Consider the following 26,116-nt stretch of genomic DNA (forward strand, 5'->3'; position numbering starts at 1 on the left):
TGCTCCATCAGGTCCATGTCCTTCCTACATTGAGGGCTCCAGACCTGGGCACAGTACTCCAGGTGATGTCTCACCAGAGCAAAGTGGCAGAATCCCCAACATATCATCTTCTTTGTTACGATCTAATTTTCTGGAAGCTCAAAGTGCTCTCTGGGAAACTCAACACTGATCTTGTGAGGCTCCCTTCATCCCTGCCCTTAGAGAAGGTAAGGGGAGATGCTACCTTCCATAACACACTGGAGCCCACCCGCAACAGCTGGAGCTGCATATGTAGACATGAAGTGCCTGCAAAGCGTTCTGCACTACATGCACACATCATTCAACTGCCAATGGCAAACTCTTGTCCTTAATTCAGAAGACAGACATTCCTGTAACGTAGAAGCAACGGGTTAAACATAGAGCCTTTTGAAGTGGCTCAGCTACACAATAGAGAATAATTAGATATCCATAATAAGGCAGTTCAATAGTATACTAAATGACATTCTCCCACATAGGGTGTAATTAGTTTCGTGTACTTGACACATTCATGTGAGATGTCAGACTGGCAGATTAGCATGGTTTTACTTTTTTCATGTCCAATTTTTAGTTAGAACTAGTTTGTCTGTGCATCTTTCTGCTCATTTGAGAATTAACAGTCCATTACTTTTGGAATGAGATTCCAGCATGACATTTCTCACATTGCTGTTAATTTTCTTTCCTGGCCCCTTTTCAGTACAGTGCATGTGGGTTTTACTATTCGATTTATTAAGTTTGACATACCAAAGCACTTGCTCAGATTGGTCTGTTTGTCAATGAAGACTTTAGCAGAGATAACATTTCCAAAAGGCATGAACATCTGCAGAATGTCCTGGTCTCCAAACTCCTGGGGGAGGTGGTAAATAAAGAGGTTTGCCCCTTCTGGACCTTTAGGAAAACAAACAAACAAACAAGTATGAAAACACCTATTAGATGTGCTACATTTAATCTATTTTCCCATAATACTCACTGAAGGTGATGTTCAGAAAGCATTTAACTTTCCAACTTTGAAGGAACAAAAGCAAGTGGATCATCAAAGGAATAGAGCTGAAATGCAGCACTTCAGAACATCCTATCTTGAAAAGCGTTTACTTGGTAAATACTACAGGAGAAGTTGAGCTGCAGCCTCTTCAATTTATATGAGTGTCTTTCGGTGTCATTAGGGTTAGGAAAAGAGATATAAATGCATTACTCTCTCACAATACCCTAAGAACCATACAAGGAGTCCTCTGCTGCCTCGAACATCTGCGTGGCTTGGATGGTTTCCTTCTAGCTGTGGAAACTTATGGAAATGCCATGACTTGAGATCAGATTTGAATATCATTGCCCAGGGGGGTTGTGGAGTCTCCCTCTCTGGGAGACATTAAAGACCTGCCTGGATGCATTCCTGTGCGATCTGGTATAGGTGATCCTGCTCTAACAGGGGGGTTGGACTAGGTGATCTTTCAAAGACTACATGATTTTTTGAGGTCGCCTCCAGCCTCTAACATTCTGATCACAAGCTGTAAACTCAAAGGGCAAGGAACTGGTGGAGACAGGGATAAAAACAGTAAGACAAAGCAAACTTTAAGACTTGGAAATCAGTGATGTGAAAGACAGAAAGATACCAAAAATTAACTATGTACTGACTCATTTCAAATGTACAGCTTTTTCATTTTCCTTCTTTTGTTTAAATATAAATTTGCCAGATGAAGCTCTGATTTCTGTTAAAAAAAAAAGTTTAAAACAAAGTAGTGAATTTGAAATTGAAGCAGCTTTAGACAAATTCAAGTTTGTAAAAAATGGTGCAGAATCAACAGTGCTTTGTATATTGTTCTTACAGCCAAATACATGTCTGGTGGTGTTGGTTTAAAGAGTCATCACTAGTAGGGTTTTTTTAATTTCTAGATAAATTCCTCTTTTGCAATAACATACTAGAAATGGGCAATGGATGCCTGGAAGAACATGCTGCATGATGGAGCCAGAAATGTGGCCTTCCAATGCAGACACCAGAAGCATAAGTGGTACACAAAGGAAACAAACATTTCTGCTAATGAACTGCCTATGGTGATCTATTTAAGCATTCACTTGCTTCATGGAACCTAACTGTGCTTCAGATCTGATGCCTTTGGCTTTCTAGAGAGGAAGAGGAAACCTTGCATCAGGCTCTTTGCTGATGGCCAGGTGCAGCTTCCCCCCACCAATCTGGAGTTCCCTCCCTCTCGCCGTGGGTTGTTGGAGTGGGGATGATAACAGCTTTAAAAGCAAAGGGTGGATGCTGCTCTTGAGTTAGACTTGGAACCAGCCATGCTCTGTGTGGTGAGAACATCCCATATGGAAAGGACATATGTGTTGGAGTCAATCATCCATAAACAGGGTATACAATTGTACCTAACCCCTGCATTCCTCTGGCTGCCCCAGGCACTTCTGGAATCAGACAGGTGAAAGAGGTGAGTCTAATACTGAGAGTTGAGTCCATGTGTTGAAAGCTCACACAACAGCTGAAGAGGGACAGGGAGCTGCTGGAGAGTGTCTAGCGTGAGGACTGGAGCACAGCCTGGTGAGGAGAGGCTGAGGGACCTTTTAGTATCCGAAGGGGGCCTATGATAGAGCTGGGGCATTTTCCAACTCTCTCCTTGCCCTTCCCCATGCTCAGATTCTCTAAAGAGCTGGGGCAGAGCATTTTCCAACCCTCTCCTTGCCCTTCCCCATGCTCAGATTCTCTAAAGAGCTGGGGCAGAGCATTTTCCAACCCTCTCCTTGCCCTTCCCCATGCCCAGATTCTCTAAAGAGCTGGGGCAGAGCATTTTCTAACCCTCTCCTTGCCCTTCCCCATGCTCAGATTCTCTAAAGAGCTGGGGCAGAGCATTTTCTAACCCTCTCCTTGCCCTTCCCCATGCTCAGATTCTCTAAAGAGCTGGGGCAGAGCAATTTCCAACCCTCTCCTTGCCCTCCCCATGCTCAGCACTCACCCCATGGGTAAGCTTGTCCCTGGAGGTCTTCAAGAAAAGCCTGGATGAGGCACTCGGTGCCATGGTCTGGTTCACTGGCTAGGGCTGGGTGCTAGGTTGGCCTGGATGATCTTGGAGGTCTCTTCCAACCTGGTTGATTCTATGATTCTATGATATCTGCTACAAACAACTAAGGAGTAGCAAGAGCCTGGTAGAACTCAAGGGACACTTTGTTGCTCTCTATAACAACCTGAAAGGAGGTTATGTTGAGGTGGGGGTCAGCCTGTTCTTCCAATTAACAATGAATGGGACAAGAGGAAATGTCTTTGAGTTGTGCCAGGTGAGGTTTAGGCTGCATATTAGTAAAAACATTCTTCCTAGAAAGGATTGTAAAGCACTGTATCTGGCTGCCCAGGTAACTGCATGAGTCACTATCTCTGCAAGTGTTTAAAAGATGTGTAGATATGGTGCTGAGGGACATGGCTTAGTGGTGACCTTGCAATGCTGGGTTAATGGTTGAACATGATGATCTTAAAGGTCATTTCCAACCAACATGATTCTATGATTCATGGAGTACCTTACACAACAGAGTCATGAAGCCTGACCCCTACCATAGAGAAGAACCAGGTTGGCTGCTCTTTCTCAGTCTGAAGCAAAAGGTTATAATCTTTGCCCAAAAGGAGGAGATAAATGGATGGAGGGGAAACAGTTTTGACAAAGAAAAACATTTTGGAAGGGGGGAGGGGTGTGTATGAAAAAATTAAGGGGAAAAAAATTTGGCCATATGGAATTTACTTCTTGCCACACTTCTTGCTACTATCCTATCCACAAAGTAATATTTAAACCCCCCCAGTAATTAAAAAGCTTATTAACCAATAATTTACAGCACATGAATGAGGGAGTTTACTGTGTTTCAGCATTTCATGTTTATATCACACTTTTCTCTGCTATTCCTTTATCCTCAACCACTCCAGAATCTTTACCATTCCATCAGAAATTACAAAAGACAGTTTGTTAAGAGACAAAAGGCAGTTGTGATGGAATTAACTCACTTTGACTTAACCCCTTACTAACAGAAAGAAGATATATAACAACAGCAACAAAAAAAGGACTGTGTTTTAAAAGGGACAGTGCCAATTTATAACACTAAAATGTAAGCCTACAATTTATATGAACATTCATAATCAGAAAACAATCAAACTGTCTTCCAACACATATCTGACAAAGGTACCAAGTAAGCAATTTCTTTCCGGTGTCTGATGATCTGTTGTCACTGACCAAAGCGAGTGGGATGAAAGACAAATGCAAAGAGCACAAAAACAAAAAGGAGAAGAAGAAAAATCCTCTCAATTAAAATAATCCAAGACATTAGCAGTAAACGAGTAAGGAACTCAGAGAAAATACACAGTTTAACTCCAGTGGTACACAATAGTCAGCTGGAGGAATGCCCAATTTATCTTCCTAGGAAACATTTCCCATAACAATATAAGATACTATTTTAAAAGAGGATAAAACTTTTTCTCCTGAGGATATTATACTACTTTTATTTCCAAAGCTTAGCCCTGGCAAGAACAGTAGTGACAACATAGATAGAATCTTAGGAAGAATGTAACATTTTTTTCTTCCTTTAGAATTAGATGGAAATTAGGATGAGAGAAAGCAATGGAAACAGAAGCAAACCTCCAAAACGCCTAGGAAGTGTGCAGGGGAACGGAAGAGGGGAAAAGGGTAACCTCATTTTCCTAAACATCTTGTAATTAGTATTCATTTATTCTTAGCAGTAACTTCCTGAGGCTTATTTGCTGTTGGTGCAGGGAGAGGGGGCAATCACTCACTTAGCTGCTTCCCCACAAGACCCACAATTAAGCAGAGAACCACTCAAAGCAAAAACGGATCTTGTCATTAACTCAAAATCTTAAACCTAATCAGATTAACTCCATTATCACATCAAATGGAAACTGGAAGAGAGAATGGCTCCCACAAAGGGATGACTTTTGTTAGCGGTGCCTTTTTATATAGCAGTTGGTAAATAATGCTATATAGGAAAGGATAGTTGGTAAAGAATTGCTTGAAGGACAGATGGTTATACAATGAATTAAAGACTTGTTTTGGTTGGAAGAACCTTTTAAGATCACCAAGTCTAACTGTTAACACAAGTCCACCACTAAACCATGTCCTACTGCGTCACCTTTACACACCTTATTAATATCTCCAGGGTCGATGACTGCACCACTTTCCTGGACAACCTGTTCCAACTCTTTCAGTGAAGAAATTTTTTCCAGTATCCAATCCAAACCTCCCCTGATACAATTTGAGGCTGTTTCCTTTGATCCTATCACTTGTAGCCTGGGAAATGAGACTGAGCCTCACCTGACTACAACCTCTTTTCAGGTAGTTGAAGGGAGCTAGCTATCAGGTCTCCCCTCAGCTGTCTTTTCTCTGGGCTAAACAACCCCGGTTCCCTCAGCCAGCACTCGCAAGACCTATGCTCTAAACCTTTCACCAGTTGTATTGCTTTTGTTGGGACATGCTCCACCACCTCAAGGCCTTTCTTGTAGCGAGGAACCCAAAGCTGAGCACACTATTCAAGATTTACATGAGAGGTTAGAGAAAATAACAATACTAAACAGGAGAAGACTGAAAAAAAAAAAATCCCTTCAGGTCCTTTGTTAAGCCTCCATGAAGAAATACCCATCCTGACATCGCTTTCATTTGGCTGCACCACGTTTGCTCATCTGGCCAGGGGCACTTACCTTCCTTCTGGCTGCCCGCAGCACTTTGCTGCTGCAACAAGCTCTGGCTGTACAAGGTGGGCAGCGCGGCGGCAGCGTACTGCTGGATTCCTGAGTAGGCCTGGGTGAGAGCATCCATTGTGCCGGCCGTACCGTTCGTCAAGCCTGTTGCGCTGAGTCCTCCGTTCAGAGCCGCCATACCTGAGAGCATTTGAGCAACTTTACAAAAAACCCAACAATAGAGAAAAGAAATTGCACTTGTTCATTAGTGCTTTCCGAAAGTCGTTGGTATTATACGACACTGACAACGACAGCAGTGCATGCAGCTCGGCACTTCACCATATGGGACTGAAAACAAAGAAACACGATTTTGGCATCAGGGTCACTTTAGCACAAGGGTTGCACAGTCAAACGGACTCACATGCAGCCTGCTACTGGCAAGTACTACAGCTTGGTGCTCCTGAAAGCCCCTCTGCCCACCCTCCTCAACATCTGTGCTTCTACTAAGAGTATCTGAAGCTGGGAGAGTGCAACCTATTAGTGCTGTATCCTTGCAAACTGGCCACTGGAGAAAAAAAGCAGTCTGTGAGGAAATCCACTCTTTCTGACCAAGTTCTTTTGCAACAGGCCATGATCACACCATATCAAAAGTATTTTGCTTATGCAGTTAGCAGAGAACCCCAATTAGCACCATTTTGAAACAATCCTTTGTACAAGTATGAGCTTCATCCTTTAGGTTTGTGGTAGGACGATGAACTGCGATGACCTGTGCTTCCACCCTCCTCCTCCAGTTACTCCAGAATAGAATGAACAGCAACACATTTAGAGTGACTAACAGTGCTTCATCCAGACTAGGTATCTTTCACAGAAGCAAAAGCATCTGGTTCAAGCAATGCCCTTCTTCTCACTGGAAGCAGAGTCAGTTGTTTTTTGTTGTTTTTTTTTTGTTTGTTTCTGTTAAAGTAACAATACATCCTGATAGATTATTTAACTGGGATGATTGCCAAAGAGGAAATGTCAGACTGGATTGCTAGCTGTGCAGAAAATAGCATCCCTCATCTGTGCAAACAGTGCAGTCTGCAGGAGTAAGTTTTACCGCTCTTACTCCATGGTGAACAAAGTCCTGGGAAACAGCTTCTCTCTGTTGCTTCTGTTCCTTATCATGGCTGAAGTTAACAGTGTCAAAAATGATTTTTTTCCAGAAATTCCAGAAAAAGTGAATTTTGTGTTAGAGGCTACAATCTTTTTGACAGCCAAAGAGGTGGCAGAGTCCAAAACCCTTCTCAGCACCCATACCTCTGACTCATGCCAACGAGACCACTAAGTGCTCATCAAGACTGAATGTTAGGCCATGTTTTCTGCACAAGTAGCTATCCCGTGCTCACAAACAACTTAAAAGGGCTTAATCAGGCCTCTCAAAGTACAGTAGATAAGTCACCAGGAAAAATATGGCATCCAGAACTACCAGTGACCATTCCTTAGACATTGACTGTGCAGTGTTTTGGTTGGCAAAATGACAGGTGAAAAGCAGACCCAAAAGCTAGGAACACTGAAGAGAAAGAAAATGTTTAATTTCACAACAATAATAAGAGGTGATAGCTAAATTGGAGAAAAGTGAGGAAATTAAGCAGAAGACAATTTATAGTGAGGCAACAATGAAATCTATTAGACTGGGAATCAACCTTCAAGGAAAATGGCATAAACCCCATCACATGAGTAATTTAGAGATAGAAAGAATACTGCAGGGAATTATTCTGCATTGACAGAGGAGAATAAAGATGCTGACCTACTAGCTTTCTCCCATCTCTTATGTAGATTTGAAAAGTGTATTCCTATGAGTCTCTGATAATCAGGACAATTGCTCAAGTGGCACCTTTCTGGCTCCACCAGAGACTGTGCCAATTAAGAGAATTGTACTGCATAAATTATACCTTTTGATATTACTATAATTTGTGAGACTAAACACTTGACAGAGATGTGATATTCTTAGCCTTTCCTTAATAAAATGTCTTGCACTTTGAAGATTTATCTTTCCCCTTCACCCCACCTCAGAGTATCCTGATAGGAGGCACTGGCTGCCAGCACTTTGAACAGAAACCTCTGGCAGAGCACTAACGAGACAGCTGTTTGCTGTGTAATGGTTCTAGTTATAAAACAAAAACTTGCAAACCCAAGACACCTTGTGATGCATATTATATCTAAGACAGGACATCTGGAAAATGAAGATTCAAAATTAGAATCATTAATAACACAAGTAAATCATTATTATTATTATCCCAAGCCTGACCTGAACCTGCTGTGATATTTTTGTACTTAGATTTGTGTCACTGCTTGTATAGGTATAGACATGGCACTGGCTAAAGCAAAGGCTCCTGATAAAGCAGCTTGTATCTCTGCTTTTATTATAGTGTTGAAATAACTTGATAATGGAGGAAGCATTAGGATAACATGTTATCTTTTGTGAGTCATCAGCCTACCAGATAAACATGCTTTGTGTTGCAGTGGGCAGCATCCTCCCCCTTCTTTCACCTAGAATCAATATCTCCTTCCCACCAAATGATTTCAGATTAGCAAACAGCCAGACAGCCCAGGCTCAACCCACTGCTTCAGGGAAGGGCAGAGCTACTGTTACCGCAGTGCACGTATCTAGATGTGCTGACCCCCTGAGCAGAACAGACCTGCAGAAAGCTCTCCACATTTTTTTTCTGTTCTCCCTTTTTTACATTTTTATGAAATCTACACGGTCCAGCTGCAGTTGCACATCTCTGCCATCTCTTTATTATGCACATCAGTCTGATATTGAACTCTGGTCTCTTCCTCGCTTCTGTGAAGTAACCTTTTGGAGTCTTTCATCTATGGCCTTCTACTTTTTTGAGTTACTCTACATAACACAGAAGTGACAAAGCTTGGCAAATCCAAAAGTCTCTCAAAGTGCTTTCAAAGCACCTTCAAATCTGTCACAAATGGCTTTATCTCCATTTTACAGATGTAAATATGGGGGCAGAAAGGCTAAGTGCCTGCCCTGGCTTCACTCACAGACACTGTGCAAAGCTGTCCAGTATCTTCAATCCATGGTCTTTCTTAATTGCAAAGAATCTCTTCCTCCCTCTTTATTAATTTTTCCTCATTATTCATAGTTCTTTTTGTTAGGTATATTATTTAAATTTATGTGCCCAAAAGCAGATAGTCCAATGTTTTGTCATATAAGGTTTTAGATGCTTCAAGCACAACTGAGGGAAGACTGGGTGAATCCCCACATGTATGTGCAATGGTTTCCAAGCCCTTGAAGACAGTTACGCTTACCATGCTCCACTTCCTTTAATTTTTAAAGCCTGCAGACATCTTTCTACAATGCTTCTAATGAGAATACAATCAGCTTCCACAGCCCAGCTTCTTTTTCATGGAACCAGCCAGGATCCAGAAAACAGACAAAAGTCTCTTAGTGAGCTGAGTCTCAAAGACATTCTCTTTGTGATTCTCATGTACAGAGCATGATGTGGCATCAACAGAAGAATAGTTCTTCCAACACCTCTGTGTAAATCAATGCCCAAGCCCAGTGCCATTTTCTCATTAATTTTTGGGTTCAGCTTTGCTTGACTTGTTCTTGGGACCACTCCTTTTAATTCCCCAGTTAAAAGCATGCCACTCAATTCCAACTTCTCTGCAAAATCACTTCAGGAACCTCTACGATCAATGAATGTTTTCACGGGAGTGCTTATGACTGTGGTATAGTGTGAAACATCAGACTCATTGGATATGAGGTTTCCCTAAGGCAAACTCCTAGGCAGGTTTGAGTGTGAGTGACTGGATCAGACAGAGTCACTGGGAAAAGCACTGGCTCACCATCCAAATAGACAGGGGAGGTGGCAGCAATTTGAACAATGCTTTGCTGTCATTAGCATCAGAAGTACCAGAAATTGATAAACTGTTACAACACTCTGCTGTGTTGTGGGAAAGCAGTTTCCTCTCTTTAGATCTCTCTCACATATGTATATACACAGACAGACACAACCACATACATTTTGTAAGTGCTATACACATACAGATATCCTAGGCACATACACTCTCTGTGTCCATAAAAAACATCCACAAAGAAGGTCTGAGACTGAAGCCACTACTAGTACAAGACCATGGAAGTACTGGTGGCTTAAAACAAGCTGAAATTCGGCACTAGGTTGTGAATACATCATTAATACTTCAAATGACACATGCAGATAAGTTTGCACACACATCATCTCAAAATATTGCTGAGAAAACATAAGTTGTTTGCTTGTAGCCTAGCAAGAAGTGTTAAAAGGAGTGCAACGGAAGGGTTCTCACACAGAGTCAAGAGCTCATAGGTGGTTCATTCTTGCTTAGGCCTGCTGAAGGGGACTAGAGTGCTCCAGTGTGCCAGGGTTCTTAGTACTTGTGGGAGCAAAGCAGTGGGATGCCATACTCTGATCTTGATACTGTGACTTCTTACAAACCAAGTAAGGCACAATGACTATTTACTAGGAAAGGACAATTAATGATTTCTTACTCATGACAGGCTAGCTCTCTTAACATGAGACCTCACTAGAGGAGGTAAGTTAGCTTTTCATGCATGCCATTTTCAACAGCTTGCTTTAATACTAATGAAATCATAAAAGAACTTCTGCCATTTTGGGACCTAGTATTTATTTTCCTTAAGTTGTTCTTGAGTCATATTTACTAGAAGTTGTTTGTGTGAAATACACATATCCTTGCCAGAAGCAAGACCTGTTTTTACACAAGACCCCATGCAACCACTTGACATTGCTACATGGACATCCATTAACCCCCTTCCTTCCCAACTCCCAACAATGACAGCCAGAGATCACAGAACAAAAAGATTGAGTGAGCAGCCAAGTAACAGTGACAAAAAGGACATCATGCAGAGCATCAGAGTGAGCAAGAGATACTGAGGAGGACATCCGTTCCTGGGGGTACATTATGATGGGTCATGGGCTGGCAATGACCAAATAGATTCCTTGCATTGCAAAGGGAATGCAAGGAGCAATAGCAGCTAAAAAAAAATGGGAGGGGGAAAATGCAGCTGGACAAATCTCTTCCATTGCAGGCAAAGGTGAAGTCATCATAGCAGAAACAGTAATGAAAAAAAGAAATCCTTCTTCAGGAAAATCTTGACCACACTAAGAACAAGGAACAAAGTTCTAACAACTACTGGCATCCACTTTTCTGGAAATGCCAGGGTTTGTTCAGGATGTCATAGGAGAGATGTGCATGCTCTGGTATTACAGATGACTGATTGCATCATTCTCTTATCCTTTCCAATGAAATGCCAAAGACTTGCCTTCATCTTAAGTTACATAGTTCTCAAGTGAATTTGATAATTCCTACCGGCCTGTCCCTGTGGCAAACAACTTTCTTATCACTACATTTCTGAGTGAGCTTTCGTAACACTGGGGTGATATACCTGTTGTCAGATTTCCTAAATGAAAAAGGAGCCTCTTCTATAACCTAGATAACCCAAATCTCTGGCGACACTTCTTTTACCTTCTGTAAGTCCTCCTAGAAAAGGAGTCTTTGTGCAGGGATCCGAGGGACTTCACTTTGCAGAGCAAGCTATGTGAAACTAGTAGACTCCAGAACTGCATACGTACCATAAACGTAACTAGATCAACTTAACCCCCTTATTTTGTACACAGATTAAAAAGAATCATATAATTGCTTTACAATTGATTAGATTTTGTGGCATAAATATTGGGGAAGGCTGTCCACCACAGCAATAAATACTCACTGTTTACGGTACCTGCTAGTGCATTAATATTATTCAGTCCAACAGTGGCTCCAGCCAATCCTTGGAGAGTACCCAGAGAAGTCAAAGAATTCATGGCCGCACCAGCTGTAGAATTAGCAGTTGATGCAGCCACTGAAATGAAAGAAAGAAAGAAACAAACAAAAGGCAAGACAAAATTAAGGCCACATTTTGCTTAGTTCAGATGATCACAAAACAGGTAATAGTAATGCTGAGTGCAACAACAGGGCTTGGGGGAGGAAGAAAAAGGAAGAAAATAATACCAACAGAATAGTCTTATTCTGGATATTACCACAGTGTGATTGCTCACGGGAATGTTGATGAGACTTGAACTGCAAAGACTGGATTGACTGGATCACAAAATTCAGCATTGTGCAAACACAACACAGAAACGGTAAGTATGGGATCACAGAATGATAGGGGTTGGAAAGGACCTCTAGAGATCATCCACACAGTCACTTCCGCAAAAGTTGTCAAGCAGCCTATGATCCCAGCCTGATCAGCTAAACAGACTTTTGAGATTTTGCTGTGTTTCAAATTCCATCACAGAATTACTCACAGTAATTTCATCATACAGCAGCTTTCTGTTCTGAGCTCCGAGTGTTCTAAGAGAGGTTTTAATTATTCTAAGTGAGACATTACACCATTGTAGCTTTGCTCTAGGACATGGTATGAACATCATTTAAAGCTCTGAAGTTTATAAAAAGAAGAGTGATCAACTAAATGCAAAATGTAACTGCCACCCATTCTACTGCAGGCTTTTGGCCTGGCTTTTGTGCATAACTAGTCATGTATATGTACCCCATAAACAATACAGTCTGCATCCCCAAAAGCTCTGTCAGAAGGGAAGCTGAGGCTCAGGTGGAGAAAAAGTCCTTGCTGCTATAACGTCAAGGGAATAGTAAAGGTGGATGAGATGAATCCATCTAAACTACACACTTAGGAAGAGAAAGAGACTCAATCCCTTGTTATAGGAAAGTAATAAAGCCCCTCAGAAAGAGTTATCTTTAAAGATAGGTTGGATGAACTGGAAAAAACATGCCTTTCTCATAGAAGAGCCTTGAATAACTAGTGCAGCTTAAATGCTGAACTTACAGGCAGGTAAAGTTATACCAGATGAATCATCCTCACAAAAGCAATTAGGTTTTTAGCTTGTCTCCTGAGCCCTACTTTAGTGCATTAATAATTTCTTTCTTTTCCTTAAAAAAAATGCATTATCTTCTGAAAAGTCAATGTTTAAAGTCAGCTTTGTGGATACCTAGCTGTGAAATGGTTAAGGCCACTTTTATCTTGATGTTTTGAGCTGTCAAACTCATCAGATTACTCAGTGAACCCTAATATAAAGTGAAGTCTTTAGAGCTGGCAGGATCCAGTAAGAGATGTAGGAGTCAACTTTTGGGGTTTTTTTTTTTTGTTTTGTGGGTAGACCTCAGAGCTTTAACCCATAAATGACCCACCTTTACAAACTCAAGATCCACCAAAGACAAGCCTTCAAACTCATGAATCCTTAAAGTACAAGAGACTCTCACAGCGTAGGTAAGGAGAGATTTCCAGATTCCATGAAGCATTCCTTGTCTGCACTTCCCTAGCATCTGTAACGTTAACTTGAACAATTTTATGTGTTGTAGATAGAAGCAGCTTTGAGTATTCAGTCTCTCTCCACAATGCAATAAAAAGCCAATAATGTCTTTGACTAAAAAAAAAAAAAGGTAATCAAAAAAACCCAAGTGAAAAAAAACACTTTTGTCAGATAATGTGAGCACCAACAGAGAAGGAGAAATAAAAATCAAAGTGAATGAGTGTCAGTGAATTCCCTGTGACCAACACTTCTTAGTGTTTCTGCTGATGTTCGTTACTGGATTATTTAAATAAAGTATGTAAACCTCGGATCTGAAGGATCTGATTGGTTTTGACTGGGCTGAATTCCATCAATTTCTGTTTCAGAGGATTATTACCCTTTTCTCTTGAGGAAACACATATATTTAAGAAATGAGTGAAATGGGGGCTAGGAAACTGCCTGAATATTACACTAAAGCTCTTGGGGGCAGATAACTTCTGTGACTGAGAGTCGTATGCTTACAGACTGTCAACACATTTGTTGGAGAAGGCAGAAAAACCTGATTAAATCCTTTCCTCTTGCACAGCCCAGAGAGTATGTTGTGGTGGATCTTACAGTCTCAGTGCTCAAATACATGCTCCAGGGATGGGCAGCATCTGGGGCCAACATCTCTTTCCTTCTTTTATTCAGATCAAGTTTCTGTTTCATCAGACAAACATAGAGCAGGTGCCTCAGTGGTTCTCCCATTTGAAGTTCAATGCAGATTATCTAGTTTGCCTAAATAATGACTTGGCATATAATCAATGTAAAATACTAGTTGGAGCACTGAAGCACCTCAGAAATCAGCCTTTTGTTGGTGCAGCTATTTCTTCTGCTTAGCAGTAATCTGTCTCACAGATCCACTGGGACAATGATTTTTTTCTCTTTGCCTTATTATTTCTTTCAGGAGAAAGAAACTGAACAAATTGTGTGGTTTCCATTATTTTATTGAACATAGGGTGAGCAGAAATGAAGAGAGCTCCTTTTGTTAGAGCACTTGTAAAGAACAGATCCAGCACCTTGCTGTGTGAGGTTCCCTGAGAGACTCCACATTAGTTATCATTCCCTTTGACTGAGACCTGCATGTCTGAAAGACACTGTCATGACAGTGATGGGCTAAAATACGGGGCCATAAGTAGTGCAAGATTTTGAGAGGTGAAAAATTGTCACAAAATGCTGGCAAAAACCCAACAGCTGAAGGAATGGTGTTCCTTGTCTCCCAAAAAACTTAAAAGGGAGAGGAAACAAAAGCTAAAAGGTCCTAGAAGACATGCGTGGAGGTTTAGGCCAGCTCAAAGTTTGTACCTCTTATGCTTCCAGAATACACAAAATCTATCCAAAGGCAAAGACTATCCTTTGCCTGTCCTTTGCCTCTTTCAAGGAAAAAAATGTAAGATATATAGAAGCAAAGGGAAAGAAGAAAAATCACTTGCCTTGTGGTTACAGTAGATGACTGCACTACTTTGGGGGCACCTGTACCACTGTCTTGTGTTGGTCCTTGGGCTCCACCACTGCTCAGACTAATGGCAAAGGAAGTATAATTCACTGTTGGAATAGTGTTATTCTATATTTATGGCTTTTAGTTGTCCAGATGACAAAAATAGATTAGATACCTACAGAAGTCATATATTGGTTTTCACCAGGTTCCCTTGCCACCACATAAATTAAAAGAAAACATTTCGCAGCTCCCTTCATCCTCCACATCAGAACATTGCTGCCCTGAATCAAATAGCTTCATAGTGCTGTTTAACAACCAGTAGGCATCTGTCTCCAGGTACTTAGCTTGATCTACAGAACTGGAGTGCCAACTAGGAATTGCCCTCTTTGTGCTGCAAGTACACCAGCACTTGTGCAACAGCGAGGAAAATCAAAGCACACAAAAAAGCACAAACGACTCGGGTTGCTGGTATCCCTCTGCATGGTACACCCTGCCTCCACAACATTTGGTGTATTATTTGTCTCTTTATACTGGGAATTTTATCTTTGCCTTCTAAATCCTCTATTATACCAGGGACTTGGTATGTTTCTGGAGCAGTATTAAGTGAGTTAGTTAATCCTGAAGCCAGGGGAAGAGATTCAACAGACTGGATCTCCAGCCTGATTAATGCTGGCTGAATATACAATAGCCAGTGAAGAACACAGATGCTTTTTACCAGCTGCACCAGTCATTCCCTCACAATGTTAAGCCCTGGATAAACATCAGAACGTAACAGATAAGATTTTGTCTACTCAAAGGAACTATTTCTTCTCTAACATCAGTCATTGGAATAAGCTGACAACTTTCTCAAAGAGGGTGTTGCTCAATCAGAGACTACTGGCAGGAACTACAGGGTTGAATCTCTGCACAGAATCACAGAATTACTGAGGCTGGAATAGACCTCTAAGATCATCAGGTCCAGCCTATGACCTAAGACCTAACATCACCACGTTGACTAGACCATGTCAGTAAGTGGGACTCCACCAGCTCCCTGGCCAATCCATTCCAGTGTCTAATTACCCTGTCCATGAGGAAGTGCTTCCTGACATCCAACCTAAACCTCCCCTGGCACATCTTCAGGCCATGCCCTCTCTTGTGACAAGTTGCCTGGGAGAAGAGCCTGACCCCCACCTTACTACAACTCCTCTTCAGGTAGTTGTAGAGTGTGATAAGGTCCCCCCTGAGCCTCCTCTTCTCCAGGCAGACCAATCCCAGCTCCCTCAGCCTCTCCTTATAAGACTTTCCCTTCAGCCCCCTCACCAGTCTTGTTGCTCTCCTCTGGACCCACTCCAGCATCTCAATATCCTTCTTGCAGTGAGGTGCCCAGAGGTGCACACAGTCCTCGAGGTGAGGCCTCACCAGTGCCAAATACAGTGGCAGAATTACATCCCTAGTCCTGCTGGTCACATTATTCCTGATACTAGCCAAGATGCCACTGGCCTTCTGCGCTAGCTGGGCACACTGCTGGCTCATATTCAGATGGTTGTCAGCCACCAGTCCCAGATCCCTCTCTGCTAGGCTGCTCTCCAGCCACTCATCCACCAGTCTGTAGCACTGCACATGGTTATTGTGGCCAAAGTGTACAACCCTGGCTGTTGTTGCAAGAGTTCATACAAGACATTCATCATATTCCCCACTGACCATAATGATGTACTTATATAAGAAAACACTATCACAGCACTGGATAAAGAATTCAGTCTAGACTTGGAATAGGATTCCAGGGACCTGTAGAAAAATCTACTCTCTTTCATGCAGGTACAAACCAACGTGGTCACTTCTTGTTTCTCCATCCAGGCCGCACAGAGACGTCACAGAACAGTCTACCATCTCCAGCCACGAAAGATGAGAATGTAAAAAAAACCCACCTTCATTTTACTATTAGACACTTTACTCTTTCTTCTTCATTTATCCTTCTATTCCCACTTATCTCTGTCAGTCTCACAACTTCCTCTTTTTTCCAAACTCATTTCAGTGTTAATAAACATCCCAAAACCAAAAATAATACTATCACCCAGCTGTAAAATGCAGAAAGTCATTCCCCAACATCCTCTCAAATCATTCCCAACCCCAGCCATTTGATCTTACTATATTTCCTACATTTAATTGATAAAATTTTTAATATTAGCTTCATTGTAAATAAAGAGGTGGCCTTTGGTCAATATATTCCTTAACAGAGCTCTCTTTGATACACAGGATGCAGTGTGGCCAGCAGGTCAAGGGAGGTGATTCTCCCCCTCTACTGCGTTCTGGTGAGGTCCCACCTGGAGTACTGCATCCAGTTCTGGAGCCCCTATGACAAGAGGGATGTGGAGATGCTTGAGCATGTCCAGAGAAGGGCCAGGAGGGTGCTCAGAGGGCTGGAACACCTCCCCTATGAGGACAGACTGAAAGAGTTGGGGCTGTTCAGTTTGCAGAAGAGGAGGCTCCCAGGTGACCTTCTTGTGGCCTTCCAGTATCTGAAGGGGGCATAAAATAAAGCTGAGAAGGGGATTTTTAGGCTCTCAGGGAGTGACAGGACTAGGAGGGGATGGAGCAAAGCTGGAGATGGGTAGGCTCAGACTGGATGTGAGGAGGAGGTTCTTGAGCATGAGAGTGGTGAGAGCCTGGAATGGGTTCCCAGGGAGGTGGTTGAGGCCCCATCCTTGGAGGTGTTTAAGGCCAGGCTGGCTGAAGCTGTGGCCAGGCTGATGTAGGGTAGGATGTCCCTGGGCACGGCAGGGGGGTTGGAACTAGATGCTCCTTGTGGTCCCTTCCAACCCTGACTGATTCTATGATTTTCAGTTGGAGTTACTGCTCTACACAGTATAGAATCAGAAGTATCTGTATTTGGCTAATAATGTCACATTCATAGAGATTTTAAAGTCTGTTAGGAGCTGACATTTACAACTATTCCCCACATATTTATTGCTACCTGTAAAAAGTTAAATAGCACCTTTTTAAACAGAAATACAAACTATCAGGAACTCATTTCTCTTTTAATTTAAATAACATTTCAACACCATTCCAAACTCCTATGCCAACCTAGAAGAAACAAGTGGTATTAGCATGGAAGCCATTGGTTGTTTTTTGGCTGAAAATCATTGATGATTTATTTCACCTGGATTTACTGCAACTGAAAAACTAGATTCAGGATATCAGCATCCAGGAAAAGAGAACAATGTTTCTTTGGCTTTGCTGTGAATGCTGTGGATGGGATTTATTTCCCCATCTTTGACAGCATCATTGTTAAAGATACCCCTGTTAAAACTGTTCTTTTGGACTGCATCTGACCTCCCTTCCTGTTGGTTGCACATGTTAACAAGCTGGTGATCTGAAATTGAGTGATCTGGTTTTATCCTGCATGCAGAATGGATGCCAAACCATGCAAACTCAGGCATCTGAATGTAATTACTTCAATCATGCCTTGGGCTCAGGTGGGGCAATTTATGCTGGGCAAATTTGAGCTAATCTGCAGAGGATGTGCACTATTTGGCAAAGCACAGCCCACCAGAGAGAGGACCTAGACAGCAAAGACTCACACAGTGTTACAGTATAGGTCAGACAATGAAGGATGACCTTGCATAAAACATGCAGGCTGAGAAAAACTGCTCTGTGCTATTGATGCCTTTCCCAGCTCTGACTCAAACTTGTGCTGTCCTGGACAAAACAGCTGCTATGGTGTGGGTTAGTTTATTTTAAGCTGCAAGACAGGGCTAATTCTGCTTCTCCTCAGTTGCTGGCTTGTCTATTAGAAAGCTGTATCTATTTAATACCTACACCTAAGACCAAGGAGTGCCCTACATAGACCTTCTAGATATAGTGAAGTAAGAAAATCACATACCTATGTTTGTCTGTAGTACAGCTGTGGGCATATTGTACCCCGTTCATGTCTCAGGGCTGAATTATAAAATGAAGTCACTCCTCCAACCAGGGAAGTCAATTGGAGGATCCAGGGAGGCTGCTTGAGCACTTGGTGATGAAACAAAGTACTAGATAAACACTTGCACTCACTGTTGCTCTGAAGAAAAGGACCAATTTATACATGCAGTGCTATGTCTTACCAGACAGATGGTTTGCAGTGTGTTGTTGATCCTGCTCTTTCTTTAATTTTATTTGGCAAATATCTGAGAACTCCAGGGACTTCTCAGCAAAATCACACACTACAGAAAAAAAAGTAAGCTTCACCTTATATATGCTAACTTGGCACTGTTTTATAGGTGGTGATATGCAGTAGGGGTGTGCACTCTCCGTTCCTCTTTGCCTTGCCCTGTTCTCTTCCTCATCTTACAGAATTGCTATACTGTTTGAAAATGATCCACAGTCGTTAAGATAAGTGAATGTGAAAGAGGCATTTCAAAGAATTTAGGTTAAATTTCTTCTTGGAAACATTATGTTAGTTTTATGGAAGGAGAGAATGGGCAAAGAAAAGTAAGGCTGACTTCAGCTCCTTACTTGCATAGAGGGGTTGATGCCAGCCTTCACCCACTTCATCCATGTGAAGAGCAGATGATGTTTCTGGAGCAGAACTGCCTTTCTAGCCTAACTATGCTGGGGCTTTCCACGTAGAGATTCACAACATTAACCGTGTCAGCTGTGCTGACAGCGTTCCTTTAGGCAGCTCTCAGTTGCACTACACAATTGCCTGTCACTACCTAATGCATGACACAACAGGGAACTCAACACTTACTTTGATACCAGCTACCTGCTTATCATTGCTTGGCTGTGAACCACAACTTTGTTCTTGTTTAACTTAATGGAGAGCTATTTCAACTCAGTGTTCAAAGCATTTATTTTGCTCCGTTTAAGACAAAATAGTGCACCAGGAACCAACATTACCAACAAATTTAACATTCAGTGTCTCTGTGACTTTAATCATGAGAAGTTGCAGAGAAAACACGTTTTCTTTTGGGAGGGACTCCTATCAGAACTGTATTGGCAGTTGTCTCAGACCAGAATCCTCCTTCTTTTACTGAATTTGGATGTATTTCTGATTTTCAGCTGCCTTCCTGACTCACTGATAAAATTGATCTGACTAAATTGCTGCCATTTAGAGGGATGCAGATAGGCAATCTAACAAGGGCAGATGCAAAAGTTTGCATCTGGGAAAGAATGATCCGTTTCAATAACAGGGTGGGGATGGTAGGGTGGAAAGAAATTCTGCTAAATAGGACGTGGGGGCATGTTGGTGGGAAGTGACCATGAATCAGCAGAATGCCCTGGCAATCTGGGCTGTTGGAACAGGAGAAGAGCTAGGAGATTAGGTGATGTTTCCTCTTTATTCAGTGCTTCTTAAATTACATCTAAATGATACATTCAAGTTTGAGCTCCTCATCACAAGGAAAACATCAATCAGCTGGAATGAGTTCAGTTTAAGGCCAGTAAGTTCGTCAGGAGCTTGATCATTCATCCTGTAACAAGCTTGACTTGTTTAGGGCTTCAAGTCAACCTAAAGCAGCCTCCTAATATGTATGAGGAGGTCATCAGCTAGATAGAGCAGTAGTAGATGATGAGAAGATGAGAGATAAATTGAAACAAGATCTGTGTCGTTAGAGATTTCCAAGACTGGACAGGCTATAGCCCTTAGCAACCTAATCTCACCTCAGACCTGACACTGTTTTGAGCAAGGGGTTGTGCTATAGACCTTCTGAAGGGTTTTCCAACCTCAATTATTCTATGAACCTATGGATAGTAAACACTGTAGTAGAAAAGTAGAAAAACTCATGTAACACACAGACAGAGTGAAAGCTGAAGAACAAAGATGTGTTGGGAGAAGACTGAAGAGGAGATCTGCTTCCTCCTCTTGGGTCTGTTTACAGGAATAGAGTCTGACACCAAATATGCCACTTAACTCTTGGCTGTGCTTCAGATTCCTGGGTGTCACAAATACTTTGTGTGGGCTAGATTTCCCTGAGATTTTAGAGTCTTCTTAGTTTCATTACATTTAGTATTGTGCACCAGAGAATAAAATCATAGTAGAAGAAAGGATAAAAGATTTTTTTTTTCCCAAGGAGAATAAATGCAGTAAGAAAAGAAATTAATCATTATTTTAATACTTCTAACCTCTCCCCAGTCAGTGACATGGAAAAATTAGAAGAGTCTGGTACAGAAGAAAAAGAAATATAAAACCCAAAGTAGAAATCTCTAATTTTAGCAGGCTGATTTAAAATTTTTTGTTTACTACTCAAAATCTCTGGGGTGAAGAGAATACTCCTTTGTCCCTCTGTTAGTACAAGAAGGATAATAAAGCTAAGAGACAACACTGAATTTAAAGGCAATCCAATTAAGGTTGCATTCTCTCTTTTCTTTATAGTCTTTAGCAGCAAAACAACGTCTTGCAAACGGCACCTAAACAAAATGAACACCTGCTGGTCTGAGTGAGGCAGGTTAGATACTAGACAAAGTTTGGTTCTGCTGGACCAAGTCTACACAAAACTTCCAACTTAAATCTGTTTTATATGATCTTGTTTCAGTTGTATTCTTTTAAACAGAACAGCGGTACCAAGCGTAGGGGGTTCTATGTCACAGGAAATCTGGACCATCAATCTGATTTATGCAGGATACTGTCCAGATCTGATCTTACACAGTTGAAGTCATTTTAGTAAGGTATATTCTCTTTATGTTGCACTAAGAACAAATGATTGTTTCTCCCGGAAAAGAGAAGCGATTCGAGTACAGCAGTGATGGAGTTTATGAAATGAGGATTACAAACACGGCTGTGGGGGAGAAGTGGGTAAGTCAATCACACCACCCATGTGACATTGCTCTCAGGAATTTGCAGTTGTGTTTCTGTCTGAAATGAGCACACTCTACGGGCTCTGACTGCATAAGGAACATTTTAAAGGGGAAGAATAATTAAGCGATGACAGAGGCATCATCATTATTAGATAATCACAACCCAGGGGCATTAACAAACGTTGAGTGTCTCTAATCCCATGGGGTCTAATTATTCTGTGATAATAACCACACCTCCAAGTTTTAATTTATTCTTGTGGAGAATCTGGGGGGGAAGGAGAGGGGAGGTAGGGGAAAAGGGGTATTTTAATATTTTTGCTGAAAGAAGATGCAGTTGGCCTTTCAAAAGGGCTCATCAGTATTCTAATCTAACTAGCATGTGTGATTGGCATTAAATTGTCTGCCCTTTACAGTGATCTCCAGCCAATCTGAGTATTCACCCTTGTACAAACTTGTGGTCTCTCAGTCTCTAACATAGAGGCAGCATGCATTGGTTCTGTTTCTTGGGGCAATTTTTGATGAAGGAGAGGTGGTTTGTCGTGGTGTGGGGTGGTTAATTCTCTGTGAGGTCCTCTGACAAAGAACATTTCCATTGTTGTCAAGAGAGAAGTAAAAACTTGTTCGTTCTCTGATATCTTATAAGTGCTTCCTGACAAGTCAAAAAGGAAGATTCTAGTAAGTTTAAGAGCTCTGCTTGTGCTCAGATAGAATAAGATAAAAGTGACAGACACACACTCAAGGGAAAGAGCACCAGAAAAGCAAAAAAGAAAGAGTCAGGGGGAAACAAGAGTGACAATATAGAAAGACACATACTATTATCACAGCCTCTCAAATAAGTCAGTGTCCCTCTACTTCATTACTCTCAGGTGAATAATTCCTGTAAAAGATCGTCCATATCTTCTCAAAGTACAGTAAAAGAGAAGCACCAGTGAAGAGAAGAGGAAGAGAGGGCAGTACCCACTCAACATTTGGCTGCTTCTGTCTGCATGCATGTGCAAATGAGACTAAGAAAGACAGAGGTAGAGGAAGAGGAGAGGAATCTTTCCCAGTGGTGATCCTGGCTGAAGCTAGCTGTCTGAGAACAGCTTTGTATTTTATAACATCCTTTGAGTACATGTGCTTATGCAAGGAAACAAGGAAAATATAGAGAGGTGGAGCAATTCATTCAGACTCGATGCAAATTCAGAAGAGGCCAAAGTCTCAGTGAACTTGAGACTAACTTTAGACTCCCAAATACACACTCTTCAGTAGTACATAGGTCTTTGAGAGCCAAGGAAGCTCCGCGAGTTTGGGACAAGTGAAAATCAGGGTCACTTATTCTAATCACTGATGTAATTTACGTTAATGCCTAGCTTGAAATTTCTGATTGCCCTGAAATTACAGCTTCCACAGAAGTGTAAAGAAGGAGAAGGAAACAGAGCCTACAAAGGCACTACAGATGTGGCAGACTAGCCTAGCAGCTGGCTATTTTTGTGATTTTCTAGTCTTCTGTTCTGTAAGTTTCCTCCAAACCCATCTATCTAACAGAAGGTATTTTAGGAAACAAGAGTTTATTGATTGGGCATTTCTTTGTGAATCTAGGCTATTGTGCTTAAGGGTACATTTTCCTGTGAGATTATCAAGATGGAGAAAGAGGTAAGAACCGAGTTAATACTTAGGGCAATTCCACACTGGTGCTTCTGTTTTGTTGAAATGCATCGCTTGGTGAAGACCATCCACCTCTAGCGTAAACTGCAAGTCCTATATCCTACTTCAGCACTGTGCCTGTAACACATTGTACATCCTCCCAGCAGACCACGATGAGAAATTGTTTTGGTTTTTTGTTCTGTTTTGGGTGGAGAGTAATTTAAAGAGAAGCCAGGAAAAAGAAAAATAAGGCACGGTTGACTGGCTTGGATAAATTTCATAGCTGACCATTAGGCGATTCCAACTGTAACTCAAGCTGAATTCAAACCAAATTGAAAGGCCACTATATGAAGAAAACAAGGAATTATTGCTGAGCATTTATGACTGTTTTACTCAATGGGGCCAAGGGATGCAGTCTGTGTTCATCAAAGCATGACTGAATTCACATCAAAACCAGAGTATTAGCACTTCTACAGAGAACCTCCAGCTGTGCTCTCATGTTTATTACTGCTATCTCACACAATTTAGAGTGACTTATTGTTCAGAGACTCACGTCCTGATGCTGAAATGACCTCCACGTGGGGCCACTTCATCATACAATCACTTCTAAATCACTTTCCAAAGAATTTCTGATCTAGAATCAATAAGGCTCTGCTTGAGGCCAGTATCTCCTCCTTGGAGTACAAATTCCTTCACACTGTGACCTGTGGGGCTACATCTTTGACATATTTTAACCACTTTACAATAACAAACAACAGGCAGCAGCATCTCTCCATAAATGGAGTGTCTACTAGTAGAGTCCAAGTGTATAGCTCAAGTTAAGCAATAGTATCCTGTTCTGAACAGAACCAGAACTAATTCTGTTCAGTAATTTTACTCTTCAGCTAAGTCTCTTCTGAGTAACCACACTTTCTGAACTTAACAGCTTAGTTTTGCAGAGAATGTCTGCTTCTAGAAGCTTAATATTGACAGTCATTACCAAGAATTGATGTGCAGAATGGCTCTTGCTTAAACTTGCCCCTGTGGAGACCAAGGTCACTGCTAAATCTGGTGTACCACATCGGGGGTGCAGTAAATAAGAGGTTGCACCCATGAAGAGGACTGGTCAAGACAGGTGATCCTAAAATGACTGAGGAATGGTTTTGTTCCAAGAGTGCTGATCACATGCATACATAGCAATTAAAATTCTAGTAATTGGGAGAGAATGGCCTGATTAATTTTTGATTTTACCTCTCTGATACATTTGTCTTAGCATTGGGTAAATGGTCTTTAGAAGGTGTTTGTCTTTTGTTTGCAGCACGATATCCCTAAAAGACTCATTTACTTCAGACACTTTGGAGACTGATCCATGACATTTTAAAACATAAATGGCATAACCTATATACTGGGTCTACAGATAAAGGAGTTAGGAGTTGAGAAAGAGCATGAATAACAATTTCCTTGGAAGAAGGGATTTTAAGCGGGGTGTGCAAGCACAATCTCATTGTAATAGCACACTGCAAGGTAGAGTCATTCACCTCTGTCAGCTGCAGAACTGGAGGGTTACCATGTCTCATGTAAAATTACTCAGCCAGATCTTTCACAGACCATTTGTGAAGTCATATGTAGTTCAATGTGGCACACATACTTTTCATTTATATTGCACATTTTTGTCCTGTGAGCAGTAAAGGTAGTCAAAAGGTTTCTTTGTTCGGCTTTAAACACACGCGCTTGCTGAAGATACTTTCGTTCGGCCAATGCATAACATTAATCAGCAGTTTCATATTCAAACAACTGCCTCTTTCCAGAGAATGTTGAAACAATTAGGTTGAAAACCTTCATAAACTCTAATTAGCATTATGGGCCACAATCATAGAATCATAGAATCAACCAGGTTGGAAGAGACCTCCAAGATCATCCAGTCCAACCTATCCCCCAGCCCTGTACAGTCAACTAGACCATGGCACCAAGTGCCTCAGCCAGGCTTTTCTTGAACACCTCCAGGGATGGCAACTCCATCACCTCCCTGGGCAGCCCATTCCAATGCCAATCACTCTCTCTGGGAAGAACTTCCTCCTAACATCCAGCCTATACCTACCCTAGCACAACTTGAGACTGTGTCCCCTTGTTCTATTGCTGGTTGCCTGGGAGAAGAGGCCACCCCCCCACCTGGCTGCAATGTCCCTTCAGGTAATTGTAGACAGTAATAAGATCACCCCTGAGCCTCCTCTTCTCCAGGCTAAACAACCCCAGCTCCCTCAGCCTCTCCTCATAGGGTTTGTGTTCCTGCCTTAGGAAAACAAACCATGAGTATCCATGGACACATGCATAACTCAGGCTGAAGGTGCAGCACCGACAGTAGCGAACCTTAAACAGTTAAAAGCTCCTTCAAGTGCATAAGTTTTCCTGAGATTTACATTATTTCCTGAATGTTGTGAACTCTTGTATTTTGTGAACTTGAAACTCCTTGTAAGGTATACATCATTCTCGCAGACAACCAGCAACAGAACAAGGGGACACAGTCTCAAGTTGTGGCAGGGGAAGTATAGGCTGAATGTTAGGAGGAAGTTCTTGACAGAGAGAGTGATTGGCATTGGAATGGGCTGCCCAGGGAGGTGGTGGAGTCACCATCCCTGGAGATGTTCAAGAAAAGCCTGGCTGAGGCACTTAGTGTCATGGTCTAGTTGACTGGCTAGAGCTGGGTGCTAGGTTGGGCTGGATGATCTTGGAGGTCTCTTCCAACCTGGTTGATTCTATGATCATATAAGCTCACATATCTACCTGTGCAGCTAAGCTCATAGTATCGTGTTTTTTGTAGAAAGCATCCCTGAATGAACTTGAAATAGTACTTCCAACAGGAAGAAAAATAGCCTTTTTTGACCAACTGGAATTCTTGTGCCTTGAAATAGATATTAAGAGCAGGGGAGAGAGACAAAATATAACGCATTGTAAAGTGTTGTTTGTACATTGCAAGGAAAGTAAATCCTGAAATCATAGAATCAACCAGGTTGGAAGAGACCTCCAAGTCCAACCTATCACCCAGCCCTATCCAATCAACTAGACCATGGCACTAAGTGCCTCATCCAGTCTTTTCTTGAACACCTCCAAGGATGGTGACTCCACCACCTCCCTGGGCAGCCCATTCCAATGTGCTAAGGAAATGGATTTAATAATTTAGGGAGCTGATAATGTACTAATGTTGAATTAGATCCTACTAATCCATGGTTTAGTACTGTGCACTGTTGCCTAAAAAAACCCAAAAGATCAACT

At 41.8% G+C, this 26,116-nt stretch overlaps 1 protein-coding gene across 17 annotated transcripts in view; it reads right to left on the reverse strand.

The window, feature by feature from the left end:
- The window catches only part of CELF2 (CUGBP Elav-like family member 2), a 649,329-nt gene that overhangs the window by 8,400 nt on the left and 614,813 nt on the right, over positions 1-26,116 (reverse strand). For 10 of the 17 annotated variants that reach the window (XM_064142683.1, XM_064142686.1, XM_064142673.1 and 7 more), the window contains 3 exons: positions 11,439-11,570; positions 5,699-5,896; positions 760-903 (listed from right to left, as the gene is read on the reverse strand). In XM_064142683.1, the coding sequence (XP_063998753.1) occupies positions 760-903; positions 5,699-5,896; positions 11,439-11,570 (474 nt within the window). Of the gene's footprint in view, positions 1-759; positions 904-5,698; positions 5,897-11,438; positions 11,571-21,527; positions 21,891-26,116 lie in introns of those variants that run through there. The other 7 variants (XM_064142674.1, XM_064142678.1, XM_064142672.1 and 4 more) reach the window with 4 other exon arrangements.

Source organism: Pogoniulus pusillus, chromosome 4 (assembly GCF_015220805.1).
Source record: "Pogoniulus pusillus isolate bPogPus1 chromosome 4, bPogPus1.pri, whole genome shotgun sequence".
In the NCBI taxonomy this organism is placed as follows: Eukaryota; Metazoa; Chordata; class Aves; order Piciformes; family Lybiidae; genus Pogoniulus; species Pogoniulus pusillus.